We start from the raw sequence: 22,438 nt of genomic DNA, 5'->3' as shown, positions 1-22,438 counted from the left end.
AAAATCTTACATTATAACCAAAATAATAAACTTTAACATATAATCTTTAGTGTGATCATATCGCATATGCATCTATTTTAATGAGTGAATAATTAAGGATTCTCGATAACAAAATTAACAAGTTGTGGCGATCTGATTACCTGATGAGTGATGACCCGATTATTCAATTAAGATGTTGTAAGCGATTGCAAGTAGTAATAACAGATGTAACAATAAATAGCGAGCGAAATTTAGTAATAACGAAATAACAAATAAGACGAGTCAGCACAACACGCAGTTGCATGATCAATACCCAAAATCCGATCGGTGCAAACCAGTTACAATACGAAAAACGCTGATCAAGGAATAACCCTGAAACAATTCGACCCTGAAACAGCGACAATACGTCGAGCCTACCAATTAATACGGAAGAGAGGACGTACGAGGAGTGGGCAGTCTTCAGAAGAAACGCGTAGAAAGTTAACAGCGGTCAGTCTGCGCGAAGATTTAAAACTTGTTGTACGATTCGAATTAAAAGCGTTTATTAAATTTCTTGACTAAAATAATTGTGGTTATGATTTCTTGTGACCCCTCATCGCGGATCGACGAATCTCCGTGCCCGGAGCGGCACAACAATATGTTGTGAAAATTCATTATGTGTAATAAGAAATCAATATATGTGCGTGTTACATGATCTGATAATATTGATGTAAGTAAATACATGTTATATATGTATATATAAATACTATATTTAATTGTGTCCTGAGTATAACATACTCAAATAAAGTACGGTTCTTTCTATAGTTATTTATTTACTTACATTTTTACCGCAATTGATAATATAAGGCAAATATTTTTGCACTTGATGTCAGTTTATAAATATATTTATCTTTTTTGTTGCGCATTTTACTCATTTAAATAAAGTAGTATGAGGATCCTCGATATTAAAATAAAAATAAGTAAAGGTTATCAGAGTCAGCACTTATTTAAGATATGAAAGCATTTCATTCACGAACAAAGATTTATATGCATGTTACGTGAGTAATTGTTATCTACCATTTACACAAGAGTTTATTTCGTGCCTACGGAATATATCAGAAACGTTGATGTAGAAATACTGTAACAACGGTCATTTGAGTTTCTTGGTTATAATCGTATATCAATTATAGTTTCTCTCAATTACAATCATCAAAACTACCACTTCTGTAATTAATTTCAAGAAAATAATTTAAAAGTGCATATAAGATGTAAGCATTTGTGAGATTTTCTTTGAAAATAACAAGATATTTAAATAAAAATGATACAAAGTAAAAATAACTTGGAAAAGGATCTGTTAATAAGGTAAATTATGTTATTATTTGTGCTATATGCTATTAGAATATTTGTCATAGAGAAATTTTAAATTTATTTTAATAATTACAGTAACAATAATTAGAATTAATAATTTTTTTAAATCAATTTTAATTCCACGAATAATATGACTTTTATAAATATGTAAGCCGTTTATTTATTTCAATAAAATTTGAGATAAAACTTATGTCCTTATCAAGATATGTATGTTTTTCTTCTGGTGACCCAATCGCGTATTTGGTATTTACAAATTAGTTAGACTCCGTCCTCAGACTCGGAACTTTGTTCCTTGTGCGATATATTTTTTATGTAACATGACTTTGTTGTTTTAGTAAACTCTTGATAAGGACACAAAACTAGTGTCGAAACGTCGAATGGATTAATGTAACACTACGATATTAAACGTCAGTTTGGTCAAATAATCACTCTTGGTAATATAAAAGTGTTAATTGTTATTTTTTGTTACAGTGCATTATAATTGATTATAATATGTAACTCGTGTGGATATTCAATCAAGTGAAAAAAGGAACAAAAGAAATTTGAAGAAAACTTTAAGTTATTTAAAGTTTTAATTGTTCAAGAAATAATGATTATTATCTTACTACTATCATGTTTCTTTATTATATTACTATATTACATTCTTTATCATGGAAGATTTAGACGACTTGTTAGTAAAATTCCATGTAAGCCAGGACTGCCATTTATTGGCAATACTTTAGAATTCTGTGTGTATTCGCAGGGCAAGTAAAATTTTTTTAATATTATTGTTTTAATAATAAACATTTAATTTATTTATGAGAGATGCTAATTAGCAATATTATTATTAAAAAAAATAAGTAGTAAGTAAGTGACAATTGGATTGTGCAGTGCAACCGCGATACTTCGAACTAATATGTACAAGAATTGTTTTCAAATATTTTCAATCTAGTTTATTTTTGTTCTTCTTGCAATAAAAGTAATTAATTTTATTTATTGTTAGCATTATATTTAATGTGTTTAAATTTTAAAAAATAAATATTATGATTAGAACGTGGAGATTACAAAAGTTTTGCAGTGAGTCCTATCACTCAAATAATCATAAAAAGTATTTAAATAGATCAATTCCACTAATAAAACAATTAATAGAATACTAAATTTTGATTAAATTTAATTGATAATGCACACAAAAACCAATTGCACTGCATGATAAGTATTTTTAAATTTTATACTTTAGAAAAACTTTGGAATCTTGCACGTTCAGCCTCTAAGAATTATTATCCAATTTTTTCATTTTGGTGCGGTCCGATTGCTTTTATTAGCGTTCATCATCCAGATGATATAGAGGTAAAGAAAATATCATAATTAAGATAAACCAAATCTTTCATCGATTTGTCTTATTAATTTGTAATCTTTATTAATAGTGATCAAAATTTTATAGCTATTCACAGTTTGTTTTCAGAATATGTATACATATTTTCCAGTATTTACAAATAGAAGCTTTTATCATTTTTTGCTAAAAACTAACATTGCAAAATACTTGCTGTAAGGAGCAATGAGTTTCAATTTTTTCCTTTTATTATTTTATGAAAGTTATGTTATTTAAATTCGTCTTTAATGTGGTTTTAGAAAATATTAAGCAGTACAACGCAAAATCTTGGAAAGGGCTATTTGTACAGTTTTCTTAATCCTTGGTTGGGAACTGGTTTACTCACCAGCGAAGGTATGAACTTGACAAAATTTTCAATCTTAACATACGGAACATAAAAGGCAGCATTTGTCTGTGTGTTCTTTAATATTTATATAATATATATAATTCTGTATCTAAATATGTATTATATATAATGTATAAAATTATAATAAGGTTAAACAATCATTGTTTTGCAGAAACAACTACAATTATTATTACTACATTAAAAAATGTGATATAAAAAATAATACTTATAAATCAGGCTTAATTAATATATTACTGCAAAAAATTTAAGCTATACAAAATTTCAACAAAGTTTACATGGCGGATATGATACCATAAAATACACTTAGAAATATAAAATTTATGTTACAGGATCCAAATGGCGAAAAAGGCGAAAGATATTAACGCCTGCATTTCATTTTACTATATTAAAACAATTTGTGGATGTCTTCGTAGAAGAAGGAAATCGCATGACGAAATTTTTGAAAGATAGCAACAGTTCAAATATCAATGATTTGGCGAACTTTATTAGTCAACATACATTGAATGCAATATGCGGTAAATGCTATATCCACGAGATAGGAAAATTTGTTCCAACATAAACATTTAATTGATTGAGTATTGGTTACAGAATAACAATTACATAATAATTATATAATATTAATATAATTTCTATTAATCATACTCAATCTTTGCAAAAATTTTTATATAAAAAAAAGAAGATTTTAAAGCTTGTAAAAGGATGCTTTGTATTGTAATTTTCAAATTTTTAAGATTAAATTAATACGATACATTAAGCTTGTAAGCATTTATGCAAGTTTAACAAATATGCTTACAGAAACTGCAATGGGAACTTTTTTGCAAAATATGGATGAATTTCAACAACGGTATCATCAAGCAATCCACGAGATGGGTAATATTTTGACTTATAGGTAAATACATTATACATTATTCACATTATTCTACTTTAAAAAAAATGTCGATACGTGCTTTTTTCATTGTTATGTCGCTTCATCGTTTGTGATGCAGTATGATTTTCTTCCTGTACATTATATTTAATTTCTGCTATGAATAACTATTTGAGTTGTGAAAATCGGTTATTTTCGTAATTTGACAAAGTTTGTTAGAAGTTGATAATTATGTTTGTTTATGCAGTTTAAAAATTTATTTAAAAATATAAAAACTACTACAGAGAGAGAGACACATACAATTGAAATTTTGATCAATACTTTAACATAAAAAATATGCAATATAATAATCTTTTTAAAAATTTCATAAAATAATGGATTGAGATCAGCAAACATGACATACATAGCACATTACATTATTGTATTCTAATTGAGTATTAGGAAGAAAAAATAAAATTGTAATATTAAAAAGAAATGTATAGATCTAAAAGTCTATAAACATAAATTTAGGTTCATCAAACAAATAATACAAGAATTGCTTCAATATATATTTTCTATAATTATATTCAGGATAATGAGACCGTGGTATCATCCTGATGTGATATTTGCGCTGACGCCAATGGGTAGAAAGCATGCTAAAAATTTAAAAATATTGCATAAATTTACCGAAAAAGTAAGTAAAATGTTATTTAAAATTGTAAGTAAAAATCTTGTTATTTAGAATTGTGAAATTATCTTTTTACTGTAAAGTAAAATTATGATAAATATAATATAACTCATATGACAAATTTAATGTTAGTAACATATGTAATAGCAGTATAATATAAATAGTAAATATATATGCCCCGTAGATTATTGCAGAAAGAAGACAATATCATGAAAATACTAGCGGGCGATACTTAAAGTTTTTACAAGACACAGACATGATAGAAACAGACGATGAGGAAATAATAGGAAGTATGTATAGATATAAAATATTCAATATCTATGATATTCTATGTTCTCAAATTAATACTCTTAATATATAAACTAAATTAATTCCTAATCCGTTTTATCTATTTATTTAAGTTAAGAAGAAACGACTTGCTATGTTGGATCTTCTGATAGCAGCAGCTCGCAATAACGAGATAAATGATTCTGACATTAGAGAAGAAGTCGATACCTTCATGTTCGAAGTAAGTGTTTGCATTTTTCATTAATATTCTTTAAAAATCAGGATTATCAATATCCGAACTATGAATTAAGATACAAAAGATTATTAATACAATATTATATACTTTTAAGTAATTTTTTAAAGTTATACTTTAAAAAGATTTTGATATTTGTGCATTATAAACAATAAATATAACTGTTGGTTTCTTTAAAATATCCATTTTCTCGTGATTGTATTTTAAAACATGAAACGCATACCTGTATATAATATAGAAAAAAAATATCTTCTATTATACAATACAGGGACATGATACCGTAGCAATGGGTTTGACATACGCTATATTAGTGTTAGCTGAGCACAAGGATGTCCAGGTATCTCTTTTTTCATAAATTATTAAATTATTACATGCAATTAATTAAACTATTTAATATTTTTTATTTTTCCTGTAAATAAGTTTTAAACAAATTATTAGGAATATTAATTTATTATAAAAATATATGTAAATTTTTCTTCTTGCCTTTAATGATAGCTAAATAAAATAAAAATATATACATACTGCATGTACTTATATACAACAGATATCAATACTTTATTAGGTTTTGATTTAAGAATTTTTTTACAATTTATTTAATGATTTAGGAGCGTGTTAGAAGTGAAGTTAGAACAGTAATGCATGAAAACAAAGGAAAGCTTACCATAACAGCATTAAACAATTTGCAATACCTAGAAAGATGTCTAAAAGAGTCGTTAAGATTATATCCCAGCGTTCCTTTAATATCGCGAGTCTTATCGGAAGATATAAAAATGCGTGAGTAATTAATAAACTATTATATATGCATTTTTTGATCATAGAATGGGAGAGAAGAGTTGTAATATATTAGCATATAAACTCTGATTGTCTAATACTATTAAGTTATAATAAATTATTTTAAATATAATTATACTAAATTATTTTTTCCAAAATTTATTGAGTCTTCTTTCTCTCTTTCTCTTTTTCTGTGGCTTTGCTACACAATTTTTTAATTTTGACACAATTTTTAAACAATATATTGATAAAACAAAAGTTTTCAATTTTAAGTATTTTTATATTAGTGTTTATTCCTTAAGTATACAATGAATTTATTTTAATTAGCAAGATAATTAACTCATTTTAGTATGAAAACACAATTTATATATTTTTATATTTTTATCTTTAAATATGTTTTGTACTCCTCAAATCTTTATTCTTCAAAAATTATAACTTGTTACATATTTTCAGAGTCATATCTGGTACCTTCTGGAGCAGTAATACAGATTCATATCTACGACATTCATCGAGATCCCAATTTCTGGCCAAATCCAGATGTATTTGACCCAGATAGATTTTTGCCTGAAAGAATACAAAATCGTCATCCTTATTCTTATTTACCGTTTAGCGCAGGACCACGAAATTGTATAGGTAATAATCAGATATCTACAAATTTCTTGTCATATAAACAAATTTTAATTAATGTATTTACGAATAATAGGACAACGATTTGCCATGTTGGAACTGAAAGCCATAATAGCGTCGTTGATATATAACTTTTATCTGGAACCTGTCGATTATTTGAAGGATCTTCGGTTCATGATGGATATAGTGAGCCGTGTTACACATCCAATTCGTGTACGATTTGTTCCAATCGAATAATTGCAATCTGAAGTTAATACGTAATTTTGTTTGGCAAGAAGGAAGCAATCACCTCTGTCTTATCAATAAAAGACCTATCAATAAAGAAATTTTTAAATAAAAATTTTTTAAGAAATTATTATGTAATGTTACGTATATACTGTATTTACACTTTTGTTGAAAAATGCTGCAGCATTATTTAATTTGTAATGATACAAATATATTGATTATCTATTATTAAGAAGTTTTATTTTAAAAATAAAGATTTAATATATAACAGTTTCCAAAGAATTTTATATTTTTATAATATTAAAAATATCTTGACGTTAATTTCACTTTTTATTTAATATCAAAGAGGTATATAATAGACTGAACATTGCCATTATAGAGCTGTACGGAAGATCTAAAGGACAGAGATATATGTGCTTACTGGGATGTTTTCTTTGTTTCTTCACCTTTTTTTCTTTTCAACTACACAATTAAAAGGAAAGCGTCTTAGCAAGCACATCTCTGTCCTTTAGATCTTCCATACAGCTTTCCAATGGCAATTCAATCTATTAATATACGTCTATGGTTAATATGCATTAATATTTTGTTGTTAGATGTCAGATAAAAGAAAATTTCGCGTTGCTTTGCACATGTATTAATTTTCTGTTCTATTAATTTAATAGTCGCAAAACACGATTGAAATGACATGCAGAAAGCTACATTATGACATAAAAACATATCATCGTTATATCATATGAACGTTATATCATATGAACGTTATAAGCATGTCACTTGTTTTTTATTTTCTCACGTTTTTATCATTTGTATCCATATCTTTATTTGTAGATTATAGATCTAACAATAAGTTTAAATCAAAGGTCAAATTAAACTCGCATTAATTGATCTTAGATTAAAACAATACAAAACGATATTGCTGATAGTATATCGCTCGTGCATGCACGCGAGAGAAATTCTATCGTATCTCTTAATATTATATCATAAAAGAAAACTCTTTGAAAGAAGGAATCTATATATACATAAAATTAATATTATACATATATATATATATATATGTTTCTCTTTTTTCTCTCTTTCAAAAATAAACAATTAATCTCTTTTTTTAATCCTATCGCACAATCATGCGAATGTATTATGCGTGCACCATTTGTTTTATGTTCATGGAAATCTTTACTAATGTTAAATCTTGTTATTAATACAAATATTTGACATTATATATTTGTGAAATAGTTGGTTAAATTTTTCTACTAAATTATACTATTAATATTCTAATCTTTTTAAATAATGTTGCATAATTACTTGTTTTTGAAGTATATTGAAAACATTTATTATCTTGACACTTTATATTCTTAAAGATTATATTCTCGAACTGAAATCTGGATAACAGTATAAATACGAGTTTCAAAATAACAATACTCAGTTTACGGACATTTATCGTGGTAAGCATATACTTCTTTAAAATTTATAATTATATTGCAAATATTTCAGATTTAGTTGATTTAACTAATGGTTTTCTCAGTGTAATATGCGATAGCGGGGTTTCTGCTAAACTAATAGGTTCTCTTTGTTGGTTTCACCATGAACTTCTTGCCCTTGGTGTAAAATCCAATTTAGTAGAAAATTCATTGTTTGATCGTGCATGCACTCGTTACGAATATCGAAATTGTGAATTTGGATGTTGTCAAGTTCCATGAAGGTGAGACTTTGAACCTTGTTTATTATATAATAAATAAATATTTGTCAATAAGTTCTGTATGCAGCGATAGAATAAGGTCATGTTAATAATAGAAATTCTTATTTATTAAAATTTTTGGTATTAAAGTACAATAAACGTATTTTAATGTACTTTTTATTTATCAAACACATTTAGGTTATTAAGACGGCAATGTGTTTTGTCCTGAAGCAAATATTACATATGCGGTGATTCGTGAAAGCCAATAATCAAAAGAACAGAAAATTGATAGAAACTGAACTGATTAAACTGGTTAGTTACAGCAATAAACAATGATTATTGCTATATTGTTACTACTTATCCTTATTGTATTGGTATACAATTATTACGTACATCATGGAAGAAATGGGAAACTTATCAATCTTATACCAGGACCAGTAGGTTACCCGATTTCTGGAAATGTATTAGATTATATATGTTCTCGAGGCAAGTTAAAATTTCTTATACATTTGTGTAAATTAATTTTTAATTTTGTATTAAGTAAAAGTAAAGTGTGTGTAAACAAAAGTGATATTTAAAAATTTTCCACTTTAAAATATGTAACTATCAATTTTATTGCATGTTGATTATTTTTAATAACCTTTGTTTCTTTACACAATAACATTTATTTGATTAATTATATATTATTGAACTTATATAAGAAATGGTAGAATTTAATTAATATAATTTTATTAAAATTTATTATTATATATAATAATTTATAACATAATTTTTATCAATATTTACAATAATTTTATACATTCATGTAATTTATTTATTACATTAATTACATTAATTACATATATATTTTAGAAGAACAATGGAAGCTTCTGATTACCATACCTGACAAGTATTACCCCATTCTTAAAATTTGGTGTTTTTTTACTCCCATTGTATCCATCCGTCATCCAGATGATTTAGAGGTAATAAAATATAAAAGAAATTTACTTCTGCTTTCGCAATTTAGATATTTCTTGTTTATTTTTTTCAAAAATATTTGTAAAAGATCCGTAAAAAATGGAACATTTAAGATAATTTTAGAAACAATGCAGTTAATTATTGGCAATAATTGATTATTGATATAATGTTACGATCTAATTAAGAAATATTTTATAATTTCTTTTAGACAATATTAAGTAGTACAAAGCACATCGATAAGAGTGTGATTTATGACATGTTACTTCCTTGGTTCGGCACTGGTCTTCTCACCAGTGGAGGTAATGTAATTAAATATATATATATATATATATATATATATATATATATATATATATATATGTAGGTCTAGAGGTATGTTCCGGGACTGTTTACGTTTTTTGAAATGTACAGTCCTGGAATATAACGCATATATATGTAATCAGATTCAAAAAATTGTCCCGAAACGTGCCGTAGGACATGAATTTTTTCCAGGACAGTCCTGGAAACTGCCAAATGTCCTGGAATATACCGATGTAAAAAATAAAAGTCCCGGAACATACTTCTGGACCTACATATATATACGTATATATATATGAGTATAGTTTCTTTATTATTAAGTTTTAACTACCAAATTTTCATTATATTAATAATAAAACAAAATTATGTCATTAAATGTAGATATTAAGCATGGGGAATGATAAATTTGTAATTTTATTTCCCTTATAAAGCCACAAGTATTGAAAAATAATATAAATTCAAATACATATACAGTTATTTTGATAAATATTTATGTTACCGTACATAGTCTCGACAATATTGGAATATATATATATCCATAGTTTATTATATAAAATACTTTTAATCATTTTTTTTTTTTTTTATTATAACGAATACTAATATCAATAATAATTAGATTTAGACAAATGACTGTAACTCTTTATGGATGTCAGTATTATGAGAAAAATATTAAAAGCATTGTGAAAAACTTTGCTCATTAGTAGATTTTATCGAGAAGCAATAAGGTTTGCCTGAATACGCAATGAAGAAATAAATTTGAAATAATTAATAATAATTAAAAAGCAGATGAAAGATTAAATCAGGAAGCTTGAATGATCTTGCAATAACGTTTGTTTAAAAGCGTCATCCTATATGGTTATATTGATTTTAGGTTCCAAGTGGCATATGCGGCGAAAGATATTAACCCCCACATTTCATTTTAATATACTGCAGCAGTTTGTAGAGATTTTGATTGAGGAAGGCGAATACATGACAAGGTCTTTGAAAAATGCAGGAGGCACAGTTGTAAAAGATTTAGTACCATTTGTTAGTGAACATACGCTAAATGCAATATGCGGTATTGTATTTTGTCCATAACTATATAGAATTATATTCCAAATAGCGAATAATATAAAAGAATTCTTTTATTCAGAATATTAATATTACGATACACTAATAATCAATAATATATAATTTTTACAGTCATAATGTTTTTGGAATATGTATATGTATATAAAAATATTATCGTGATACACTTTTTAACAAATGCATTTACAGAAACTGCCATGGGCACTTCTCTACACGGTCTCGGTACGTTTCAGCTAAAGTATCGAAATGCAGTTCATCGGATGGGCGAACTTCTTATTTATAGGTAATTTACAAATACTATAAATAAGTGTAATATATGTGCACACTTAAACATTTTGACCTGATTTTAGTTCGGGACATAGCGACACTCATACAGATTAAGAATCTTTTTGATTTTTTGTTTCAGGTAAGCCTGAATTAAAAAACTGATCAACGCAGCGGACTTGCATTTTTTTTGACACGCTATTTTGACACTGTAAAAACGATAAATGACAAAAATTTTTTGGTGTTATTTAAGAGTGCCCTAATAAATCTCAAAAAGATTCATTTCATTATATGGTATTTACTGTGAAAAAAATTGTTAAAAATAGCCTAGTTTTTGGGCCGTCAAAGTGGGATAATCCCTTAAATATTGCTAATTATACGAATTTATAGAAAAGTTAAAAAAAGTTTTTATACAAAATAATGCTATAATTTTCTCAGACTATCTATCATTTAATAATTATAATTATTAATGATTTCAATAATTTAGATTACTAAGGCAATGGTTGCAAAACAATTGGATATATTCATTAACGCCAAAAGGCAGAGAGCAAGCAAAAACTCTGAAGATATTACACGGATTTACTGATCAAGTACGGTATTAAAAACAATATTATTTAATATTAATAATTTGTATCTAAACATTACTTATTTTGAAAAATTAGAATAAAGATTTCATAACTTTTGCATAAAAACATTATAATATAATTCATAAGTATCGGCAATATGTTGATAATGTATTTGCATTCTTGTAAATTAAAAAGGTATTAATTTTGTATACGCATAGATTATTGCAGAAAGAAAACTGTATCATGAACACACCAATGGTCGATATTTGAAAAGCTTCGATAATGACACATCGATAGAGACAGATGATGCAGACACAATTGGAAGTAAGTAATGTAATCAACATCTGTATCTTAAATATATATTCAAATATATATTACTCTTTACAATTTAAAAGTAATATCATATAATTATAAATATAATGAATAATATATAATAAAACAAGAATTGTGGTATAACATTTTGATAATAACATGCTTATACACTTCGATTTAGTAAGAAAAAAGCGGCTCGCAATGTTGGACCTCCTAATAGTTGCATCTCAAAAAGGGCTTCTGACTGATTTAGATATCAGGGAAGAAGTTGATACTTTTATGTTTGAGGTATGCGTTTGTAATTTCTCTTGGTTTTTTATGCATTATTTGGTATATTGATATATATTTTGTGATAGGGTCATGATACTACAGCGATGGGTCTAAGCTTTCTGTTAGCACTATTAGCTGAGCATAAGGATATTCAGGTATTTATTATTAAAGGAGCGTAACCCTTAGGAGAAAAATTAATTAATTCCAGTAATTTAAGAAGTTATTTGTTAAAGCTGTAAAATTATGAATTTTTTTTTATATAAGTGTGTGTGTGCGCGCGCGCAGTGAACAATTTGCTTTTTTACATACGACAAATACTATACATATTTTACGTACATATATTTTAAATAAATTGACGTATCTCTAAAACGAACATTCTTGAATTTCGGAATTTATTAATGTACATGTAAAAACATCAGACTAATAAGAAACATCTTTTTAATTACATTCTTAATACAGGATCGTGTCAGAAGCGAAGTTGATACTGTTATTCAAGAAAGTGGAGACAAATTTACTATAAAATCATTACAAAATCTGCCATACTTAGACAGATGTATAAAGGAAGCGCTACGTTTATATCCCAGTGTATTTTTCATATCACGTGTCGCTGCGGAAGATGTAAAATTACGTACGTATTTAACTAATCTCTTGTTATATGCATTTTTAAGTATCAAAAGCTAAATATATACATAATATCTTTATTTCAGAAAATTTCTTCATGCTTATAAATGACGTTAATAATACAACATATAATGTTTTCAAAAATAATATTATTTTCTAGATTTAATATAATTATTACATTATTACGTTTTCTACGCAACTATATGACATATTCCATGTCATGTTAAATAGACATTTAATTTTAAAAATTTAATTATATTTTAATTAAATTTTAATTTAATTTCAAACTTGCTATTATTATTTATATATTGCATCTTATATATTTCATGTTCTTTAGAATCATATTTAGTACCTGCTGGAACTATTTTACATCTTAATATTCACGGAGTCCATAGAGATCCTAATTTTTGGCCAAATCCGGAGGTATTTGATCCAGATAGATTTTTGCCTGAAAAGATAAAAAATCGTCATCCTTACTCGTACATACCATTTAGTGCTGGACCACGTAACTGTATTGGTAAGATATTATATTTTTTAAATTCTTTTATATGAATATAATGTGATACACATCAATTTATAGGTCAACGATATGCTCTACTGGAAATGAAGGCGATGGTAGCTCCTTTGATACATGATTTCTATTTGGAGTCCATTGATTGTTTAAAAGATCTTCGGATACATGCTGATATAGTACTTCGCTCAGCTCATCCAGTTCGTGTAAAATTTGTCCCCATTTACAAATGAATATAAGCATTTGAAGAAAATACCAAGATTAAATAAATGTTGTAAATTCAAACATCGTATAAATATATTAAATATATAGAGAGAAAATATTGTACGTATATTATATATAATCATAAAAGCCGTAAAAGGTAAATAGAAAAATAGAAAAAATATTGTGCTTACTATACATATGTTATATAATACATGTTATAATTTTTTCTAATGATATAATTAATTGATTATAACATGATGCAACAAAGATATAGCTGTGTCATAGCTTTATCAATTGTCTTCCGTTATTGCTCTTCCATGTCAGCGAAATGTCGTGGAAGTATTTTATATTCAATCAAAAGCTTGAACAATATATAGCATAAGTATTTATTGTTTTATAAAAAAATATTTTATAAAAAGTTATATTTATGATCAACTGTCTGTAATACATAATAATTTCTTTATGCTCCTCTAGTCAAAAATAAAAATTTAATCGCATAATCAGACGTTCAACAATTGTATCGGATAACATATATCTTTGTTGGCTTTTTGATTTTTGCAATAATTAATAACGTGTTATAAAATTCAGCAAAAAGTTATGATATTAAATTATTTTCTTCGTTATTTATATTGCATAATATTATAATCGCCGTTTAAACTTGTTCATTGCGGCAATGCGATTACTAATGCAATTCTAATATTGAATGCGTTTTCTTTTATTCATTTCCCTAATCGTTTGTGTTATATACTCGCGGGAAAATTTCAGCGCGCGATGTATTTTCGCCTATAATTATCTCATGATAGTCATTCATTCGGAATTATAGATCAAATAAGCAGCAATTTGAGAACATTATGTCGCCACTTTTAATTTATCGTTTGCGTTTGCGAAAGCCGCGCAATCCGCGACGAGTCACAGGTCTGCACGGAAATGCCGAACCGTTTTGAAATTATGCAATAAATTTAGCAGGCAGGCTGAAGGGTTGGCGCAACTGCGGAACGAGGATAGGAATCGTCGTTAAATATTTCGCGAGAACCCCAGCACTCGCGACTGATTTACAGACGACGGGACGTGCGTGACGTACCTGCGTATTTCACGCGCACGATCTCGAGACAGCTCGCTGCTGTCGTCCATTACACTGAGAATCGAAAAACAGTAGTAGTCTCTGAATTTTCGTTCATTCTCAACTTTTAATCTTAACACGCTTAGGGTAACTCCGGTATGTACGCCGCAGCTAAGGGAAACTTAATTTATCGAGTACTATTTACTATATATCGCTATCGGTTATCGTTATCGTTATCGCTTAGCATTATGTAAGGGGCTTTACTAAAAAAGAGCAATGTCTGCTGAAAAACACAGTAATATCTAAAGACTAAGGTTGTAAGCGATATTGTCTGAAAGAATAAATAATTACTGATGTTTCATTATTCAATCATGTGCGATTCTGCCATGACTATCACTATTATTGTCTTTCAGTATTCGTTCTATCATGCGAGCTCAAAGAGATACGAAATTCAGAATAGTCATTGCAGAATAGATTGTTAGCTCAGCGTTATCGTATTAGGCTGCCATTCTGGAATTTTAGGTTCGAATCCGTCTTGCGTGTTTTGCATCACACGCAGTTAATACATTTTCAAAAATTGTAACACAATGCGTAATTATAATTAATAAAATAGAATATACACGAAAACATGAATACAGATTAAACTATAAAAATATTAGAAAAAAATAAGAACTACTTGAAAATAAATAAAAATTCTTTTTTGTTAAAATATTTCACCGGAATTATTACTGGTCTTTATCGTAATGGTTATGAAACAATACAATACTAATCCAATACTGGATTAGGAAATAAGCCTTTACAGTCGATCTGTACGGTATAATAGAATCCGTAATAGTTACTGTGAAATCCGCACTGGTTACTGGGAGAATGTTTATTCTAGTAGTACGTATAATGGAATTACTGTAAGAAAGACTAAAACTAACTGTTACTGTTTTTCATGTCTCAGTGTATAATATACTCTTTTTCCGATCCGAACGATCCGTTTTTACGATAAGCGGAATAAGAGAACATATTCGCAGGCGAGTTTTTCGAATGTACGGACGACGCAAAGTGAAGAGAAGAGAAGACGAAGAGAAGACGACGGACATGGGAGACTAAGAGAAAGACGTGCGAATCGGCGAAAGATACGGCCTGGTGGAATTGCGGAGTTCCTGCACGGAAATTACAGATGCGGCGTGTTTCACGCTCGAACGAAAGTGTCTGACGAGGAGCATTCGACGAGTATAAGAAAGCGTACGAAAGATAGTACGAAAAAGAGTCTGGTGCTTTCCTGGAGGCTCAGTGGATTTTTATTGACAAATAGTACATCCAAGTATATGCTTATAAGACATATAATTTATTTATGATTGTTGATGTCCCTGATTATAATAACAAGAAACCACACAAATTTATGAAGAGGACTTAAAATCAATGTTTTTTTTACACAATCAACTTTTATTAACGCATTTTGCACATTGTATGTACATTGCACTTAACTTATATGACATTAAAATAGAAAGACTCAATTTTTGTTTTAATAGCAGAAGTTAAAAAAAACTTGTGTGCATATTAACAAAAAGATAATACTATATAATTAAATATATAAATCGTATATACAAAAATATATTATATCTTACATTTATTATATATCAAATGTTATTTATATATACATACACACACTGTACCTAATACTACATGTATATAATTTTGTTAGAATTAATATATATACACATAAATATTTTGTTAAGACTAAAAATTGTTTGCTTTTGTGCTAAAAATGATATTTATATGTGTGCGTATCAGTAAAATGTTTAATTGAAAGTTGTATTTACTTGTTTAGCAAAAATATTTAAAATATTTTATGTTTAATTTGATTTATAGATTTTGCATTTAATTCGATTTACAAATTTAATATATATAGATATGATTTATTAAACTTCCACAAAAGAGACAAAAAGAAGAATAGTGACTGATATACGTATATTGGTTTCGTTGGTTACGGAGACCAATAAAAACTTTTGATAGTAAAAGAGTTAATGATGCTTATCTCAATCACAAGTGTAACAAAAAAATAAAACGTGAAGCACAAAGTTCAATGTAAGCATTATAAATGAATATCCCCCCTTCGTGTGCAACAACTTTTCCACTTTCACGGCATTCTCAAATGGGTCGGAAAGGCACTAGAGGCCAAATTAACCGAAAAATCTTGATTTCAGAGTGGTGTGTGGGTGACACACGGCAAGAATGGCCGCACATATCGATTATCGGTCGGCCGCATCCAGATGTGTGCCGAAACTTTTTTCCTCGCGTCAGCCCGTAAATTCTGAAGTTAAACTTCTCCACCCCTACCGGCCGGCCAGTCGCGCAAACTTGCAAGTCGGGGGGCGACATCATTTCACTCGCGTGCAGTAACCTACGAGGATCGCGCACTTGTGATGTTGGAAGATGTATTGCTCGTTTTTTTTTTCGTTTCCCATGTCGAGCGATAATGTATGTCCAAGCTTTCAGTGACCTACTACGAAATATATATGTCACTGTCTCTTCTTTTAGATCTATAATAACACACTATAAGCTACAATAAACAACTATATTAAACTATAACTGTATTTTCGTCTTTTTTAGAAAGTAAAAGTAGTGTGTAAAAACATATTTAATTACCAACTCTTTTACATCAAGAAGATTAACAAGTGTTTTTGATGTTAATTAGAAATTGTGGTACTCCTTTCAGAAATAATATTATGTTTTGTCATCATCCTTCTTTCTTTTCCTCATTCTTAAGAAAGGAAAGTTATACGATCTTTAATTGCGCTTCCCATTTTAACTTATATAAAATATATAATTATTTTTTTTGCGCGTTTTTTCCTCTCATTAATATCACGAAAATATGCGCGCGGGTGCTTCAAAGAATAAATTAAAAAACATACCGAGCTCCGCACAAAGAGTCACAACTTTCCGTAATCCTACGTCGGTGTCACATACCTATCTCTCAAATTGTCGCTGCACGTATAGCCGTGTGTCTTGTCGACAACGTCGTCCCCGTTTTAGCGCGCGTATTAATCGTACCTCTGGCTTTTATGCTCATTAAATTACACAGCCGTCGCTGGATACGGTGCGCCGTTAAACCAGCGACATCGCCGGAACATTCACGATCCAGCGGTTTCGCGCCTGTACCAGGCGAGCAAGACGATCGAGAGACCAGATCCCAGTACCTCAAACCCGAGAGAGTTCTCCACCCACCCACGAGCCTACATCCCTCGCTGCGCAAACTTTACGCAGATTGCGAGGCTTCTGCCAGCCAACCGTAGCACGCAGCACTGCATTTACGATGTTAATAACGTAGACTATGCCGGGTTATATCGTTGAATATTGACGGGATAAAAGCGCGTCGTACGTTAAGAAAAATCGACCGTTCGGTGTGTTTCGATATTCCGAGCGGAAGTCGGATTATCGCAAAAATATTTCCTTTTTCAACACTCATATCTCTATTTATCTTTATTTATATCGATATATATTATATACTGTTCTTTTTCGCGTTACATTTATATTATGTTACTCTTTTAATGGCTTTCAACATTTTTTAGTTTAATTTTGTACAATGTAATAATAATTAATAAAATTTTTGAAAATTTATAAATGTATGCCCGCAGTAATATGAATTATAATTATATTTTAACTACATTAACAATTTAAGCTCTATTAAATACAAATTCTCTTATAATGTTAACATTATTGCAGTATTGCAGATTTCTTTCAGTCTATTTACATTTACATACATTTTTATACAAATTTTAAAATTTATAATATTCCAGACATTTAAAGTTATAATTTATAATTATTTTGTGCAAACTTTTCTCTAATCAGTATGATTTGAATAATACATACATTGTTTTATTGATTTATATTTCAGATAAGTAAAATACAACACATATAATTTCTGATTTTCACAAGTATAGAATAAGTTAAGATAGGTACCTCTCAAACTAGATTTCTTGCAGCACAAAAGATTTCTCAGCCACTTTATTGACCGCATGTGTTTGCATATTTATATAAACGTAGTCGTCCTGGGTCCCAAGCGTATACTTCATCTTGTAGCGTTTCTCCTGAATCGATATGCCGGAACTGTGTAGGAACTCCCGGTTATCACACAATATGTACGTTGTAAGGCAGAGTTCTATTGTTGCGATCAAATCAGCTTATCGACTTTGCTATCGCTTTATCTCGCTCGAGGAAGAAGTTTAGCGAGAATACCTTCCCGCGGATACCGGCTCTCTGAAAGTGAAGAAAACTTCCGCCGCACGTAGCACGTCGTCAAGGTGGGCGGTGTATTCAAAGTTTTTGGCACGCCTGATATTGATATATCGAGATACTTTCGGTCTGCGTCAGCGCGTAGTTGACGGCGAGAGCTCCTTCGATCCCTCCCTTTCCTCCTCTCTAGATAACAAGATATTCTAACTCGGATAGCCTCCATACAATTGGTGATTGGACCCGTTATTCTTCCCTGCCAGACCCTGCATGAAATATGTTTCTACAACAAAAGCGTTCTATCCTTAAGATATCTTAAAGCGGCAACGACTATTAGCATTTTTCCTTTTACGACTGGACAGCATTCTCCATTGCTCGATTCTTGTTTCTTAATCCCGAGATAATACGTCATTTCACGAGTTCATGAGAACAGATATAAAATATTCAGATGTATTTTTCTTTTTCCCTTGCAAGAAAAATGGAGAATTAGAATTGGCGAGATCTGTATACTTCAGCATCGTTTATGAAATCGTGTTGCTTATTTTTTCCATCGCTATTAATTGTGATCGACAATAGAAAGTTCATATATCGGAATCAGTCATTATTAATGATCTTTATTTTTAAGAATAACACTATGACGGTCCGCATCTTTTATGGGAGGATCTTTTATAAGAGGATAGTCAGGAGGATATAATTTTTGCACTGAACGTTCCGCAGAAAATAAGGACGATGTGAAATGCGAGTACCCTTCTCTGCGCAAGTCATACCAAGTCTATACCGGCCAAAAATGTAAATGGGAAAGAGAAAGAGAGAAAAAGAAGACGCGAGACAAAATTCACCCTTAAGTATTATACATACAACATTTGTCCCCAACAACTCTCCGCATATTTTCTCGCGGTATATAGTCTCGCATCCCGTTATCTCTTTTTTTATTTGCACTCTCGTCGCGGCATATGCGGCTCTGTTTATGCGTACAATCTTTTATATTTCGACACATCAACGCTGCGCATTCTCAAACAAATACGATGCAATATGCGAATATTTCATACGCGCCAGACCTTTATAGTTCATAGATTTCGTTTCAGAAAGTTCTTTTGAATAGTGTAGATAATATCTATTCTTTTAGGTCAAATTTAGAAGGATATACGAAATACTTTCGAATTAAAAAAAGAAAACCTTAAAAAAAAACTAAAAAAGTGGATTTTATAAAAAAATTTTTGCTTAATTTGTGCGATTATTAATTTTAATCATGAATTTCTGTGTTAATTTTATTGGATAATATTGCTTCCGAAAGAATGATATTGTTTATTGTAAACAAAAAATCCTCGCAAAACCAGGGATTTCTCCCGAAGCAAATAATATTTGTATCTGGCGTATAAATTTATTTTTTTGCTATATATTTATTATTTATTATTATGTCGATTTGTAGTTATCATATTTATATGATGAAAAATAAATGACTATTTAGCTTAGAAATTATTCTTATTCATGCGATGCTGTTTCTTTTGCCTTTCAGTTGATAATAACAGAAGAATGACAACATATTATATATATATATTAATTCGCCCTACCTTTCGCGTACAACACGTATAAAATTACGTGATTGCAAATTAGGCTGGCACAATAAAACGCGTTTGTACGTAACGTACCCTTAGGCAAGTGAGGCACGATGCCTTTGTATGTGTGTGTGTGTATGGTGCTCGTACATTAGGTCCCCCCTCGTAATTATATTAAATGAAATGAAATTAGTGCAGAGCACACATGCCGTAGATAATAAAACGAACGTCGCTGTCGTTTGCTTTGAAGTTCCCCGCATTTTCCACGTTACTGCGATTCTTGTTCTCGATTGACGCATCGTGTGCCGCAACACTTTTGTACCGTTTGAAATCGGGAATTCGTATAAATATTTGCCATTAGCGTCCGCTGAAAATTTCACGATTGCACGGAATTACATATAGTAATGTTCCCTTCAACAGTACGGGTAATGATATTTACGGCGGACAAATAATCAGTTATTCCTCCCTTCGACATTATCACTCTTCGTTTCATTTTCCCTATTTACGTGCTTGCAGTATTCAAACGAGCGAGATTTACTGTACAGTGACAAATTTAACGTCATTCGGCATCTCAGAAATACATTCGTGCTTGCTTTCAAATTTACTAATAGATTTGTAATTAAATTTTCCTCAGCTGATATCGTGGATGGTAAAAACTTTAGTTCTTGATATTTAAATATATTTTCGCTATTAATATTAAAACGTTTAAACCGACTATTAAGTATGCTTCTTGCTTGTATAAATTTGTTTTCTGTTTTTCTAAACTATTATCAGTCCTATATTGACAATAAAATTTCCTTACGAAGGAGAAAAAGAATATTCTTTTAAATATTCTTGCTATTTTAATTATTTTAATAAGATTAAATAATTGCTAAAATAACGTACGTTACATTCTTTTAATCCGTATTTAAAGGCCTGTTATATGACGAGTTAGTTGTACGGGAAAAAATCAATGCCGTGCTGAGAAAATTAATAACGACAAAGGAAGATTGAATGCTGTGACACAACGAGTCGACAGATTATAAATAAAGAATTGGAGCTGAACTGTCGGTTCGTGTGGTTCTGTTGCGACAAGCTTTGAGATTTGTAACCTTTTGTAACCCGTAATTGTGCAAATAAAGATATGATTTAATTCCAACTAGCGTTTCAATTATTCTATGAAAGATATGGGTGTATTATTTGCGCATAATCTATATAAAACATGTGCGATGATATTGCATCGGATGCAATAATAAACTCAAAATTGACAATGAGACGGAATTACTTTTTATTAATAGTTTATCTGATAAAGTTCTTCGTTTTTCAATTTTACATAGGTTATTAATATCTGAATAACGCTATGCCTTTCTATTATTCATGATTCAGAGAACGTGCTTTTGATTTCTGGGTCACTATATGCATTTATAACACCAGTCGTGTAAATATATTTATATCTACGATAAATAATAATTTTCACCTCGTTGAATGGTTGCAAAAGTATAAATTGGATTTCAATATATTCCCAATATACAGATATATGACCTCTTACCACACAGATATTTACGGCGCGCCGAATTGTTGATAGTTTATTCTGTACCATACGTACTTCCATATCACGAGTTTATATAACCGTATCAATATCTATCGCACTATTTTGTTAATACACATGTGGAATTTTTAATGCACGGTACGCAAAATACCACACAAAATGCATTTCTGTTCTCGAATCTTTGTCGATCGTATATAATGTATATAATTTGCAATATTATTTTCATCCAGTAGACGCGCGTCTTGCAAAGTGCGATCAATTCTGCAGGTGAGTATTGCAACATATTATTTAGACTGAGTGAAAAATACTTAAAAATTCATTTGCAGTGGAATATAAAGTTTATTTCTGTGAAATAAACCTTATATTCCACAAGTGAGATTTTATTTCTGTGAAATAAATCTTAAATATTCCACAAATAAATTTTAAAGTATTTTTTTCCTCAGTGTAGCGTAAAGCTAAAAAAAGAATGACGCGAATGGACAGATTGAAGAGAAAATAGTGTTAAAGAATATGGAGAGGCATAACAGAAAAACACTTAAAATACAAGTCGATAACGAGATCGATGCGCAAGAACATACTCGTCTTAGTGGCAGTAATTTTCGGAATGATATGAACGCA

The 22,438-nt window shown here is 29.4% G+C and overlaps 2 protein-coding genes across 5 annotated transcripts; both read left to right on the top strand.

The window, feature by feature from the left end:
- The first annotated feature begins 85 nt into the window (after positions 1-85).
- Positions 86-6,989, top strand: LOC139823439 (cytochrome P450 4C1-like). 3 transcript variants are annotated; one of them, XM_071795996.1, is made up of 14 exons: positions 86-688; positions 1,149-1,320; positions 1,798-2,069; positions 2,543-2,652; positions 2,935-3,028; positions 3,371-3,556; positions 3,837-3,930; positions 4,477-4,579; positions 4,758-4,863; positions 4,975-5,081; positions 5,362-5,430; positions 5,699-5,867; positions 6,318-6,497; positions 6,568-6,989. In XM_071795996.1, exons 3-14 carry the CDS (start codon positions 1,916-1,918, stop codon positions 6,726-6,728), a joined length of 1,533 nt encoding a protein of 510 aa, XP_071652097.1. In that variant the 5' UTR covers positions 86-688; positions 1,149-1,320; positions 1,798-1,915; the 3' UTR covers positions 6,729-6,989. The 3 variants fall into 3 exon arrangements, with proteins under 3 accessions (XP_071652097.1, XP_071652096.1, XP_071652098.1); XM_071795995.1 differs by lacking the exon at positions 1,149-1,320; XM_071795997.1 differs by lacking the exons at positions 86-688; positions 1,149-1,320 and adding an exon at positions 1,662-1,733.
- A 64-nt stretch (positions 6,990-7,053) lies between these two features.
- Positions 7,054-16,046, top strand: LOC139823440 (cytochrome P450 4C1-like). 2 transcript variants are annotated; one of them, XM_071796000.1, is made up of 14 exons: positions 7,054-8,152; positions 8,233-8,409; positions 8,709-8,871; positions 9,238-9,347; positions 9,551-9,641; positions 10,511-10,696; positions 10,897-10,990; positions 11,459-11,561; positions 11,756-11,861; positions 12,031-12,137; positions 12,206-12,274; positions 12,579-12,747; positions 13,078-13,257; positions 13,321-16,046. In XM_071796000.1, exons 3-14 carry the CDS (start codon positions 8,718-8,720, stop codon positions 13,482-13,484), a joined length of 1,533 nt encoding a protein of 510 aa, XP_071652101.1. In that variant the 5' UTR covers positions 7,054-8,152; positions 8,233-8,409; positions 8,709-8,717; the 3' UTR covers positions 13,485-16,046. The 2 variants fall into 2 exon arrangements, with proteins under 2 accessions (XP_071652101.1, XP_071652100.1); XM_071795999.1 differs by having other exon boundaries at positions 8,584-8,871.
- Positions 16,047-22,438: the final 6,392 nt, after the last annotated feature.

The sequence above is a fragment of the Temnothorax longispinosus genome, chromosome 12 (genome assembly GCF_030848805.1).
Source record: "Temnothorax longispinosus isolate EJ_2023e chromosome 12, Tlon_JGU_v1, whole genome shotgun sequence".
NCBI lineage: Eukaryota > Metazoa > Arthropoda > Insecta > Hymenoptera > Formicidae > Temnothorax > Temnothorax longispinosus.
This window is presented reverse-complemented; position numbering and strand designations above follow the sequence as displayed.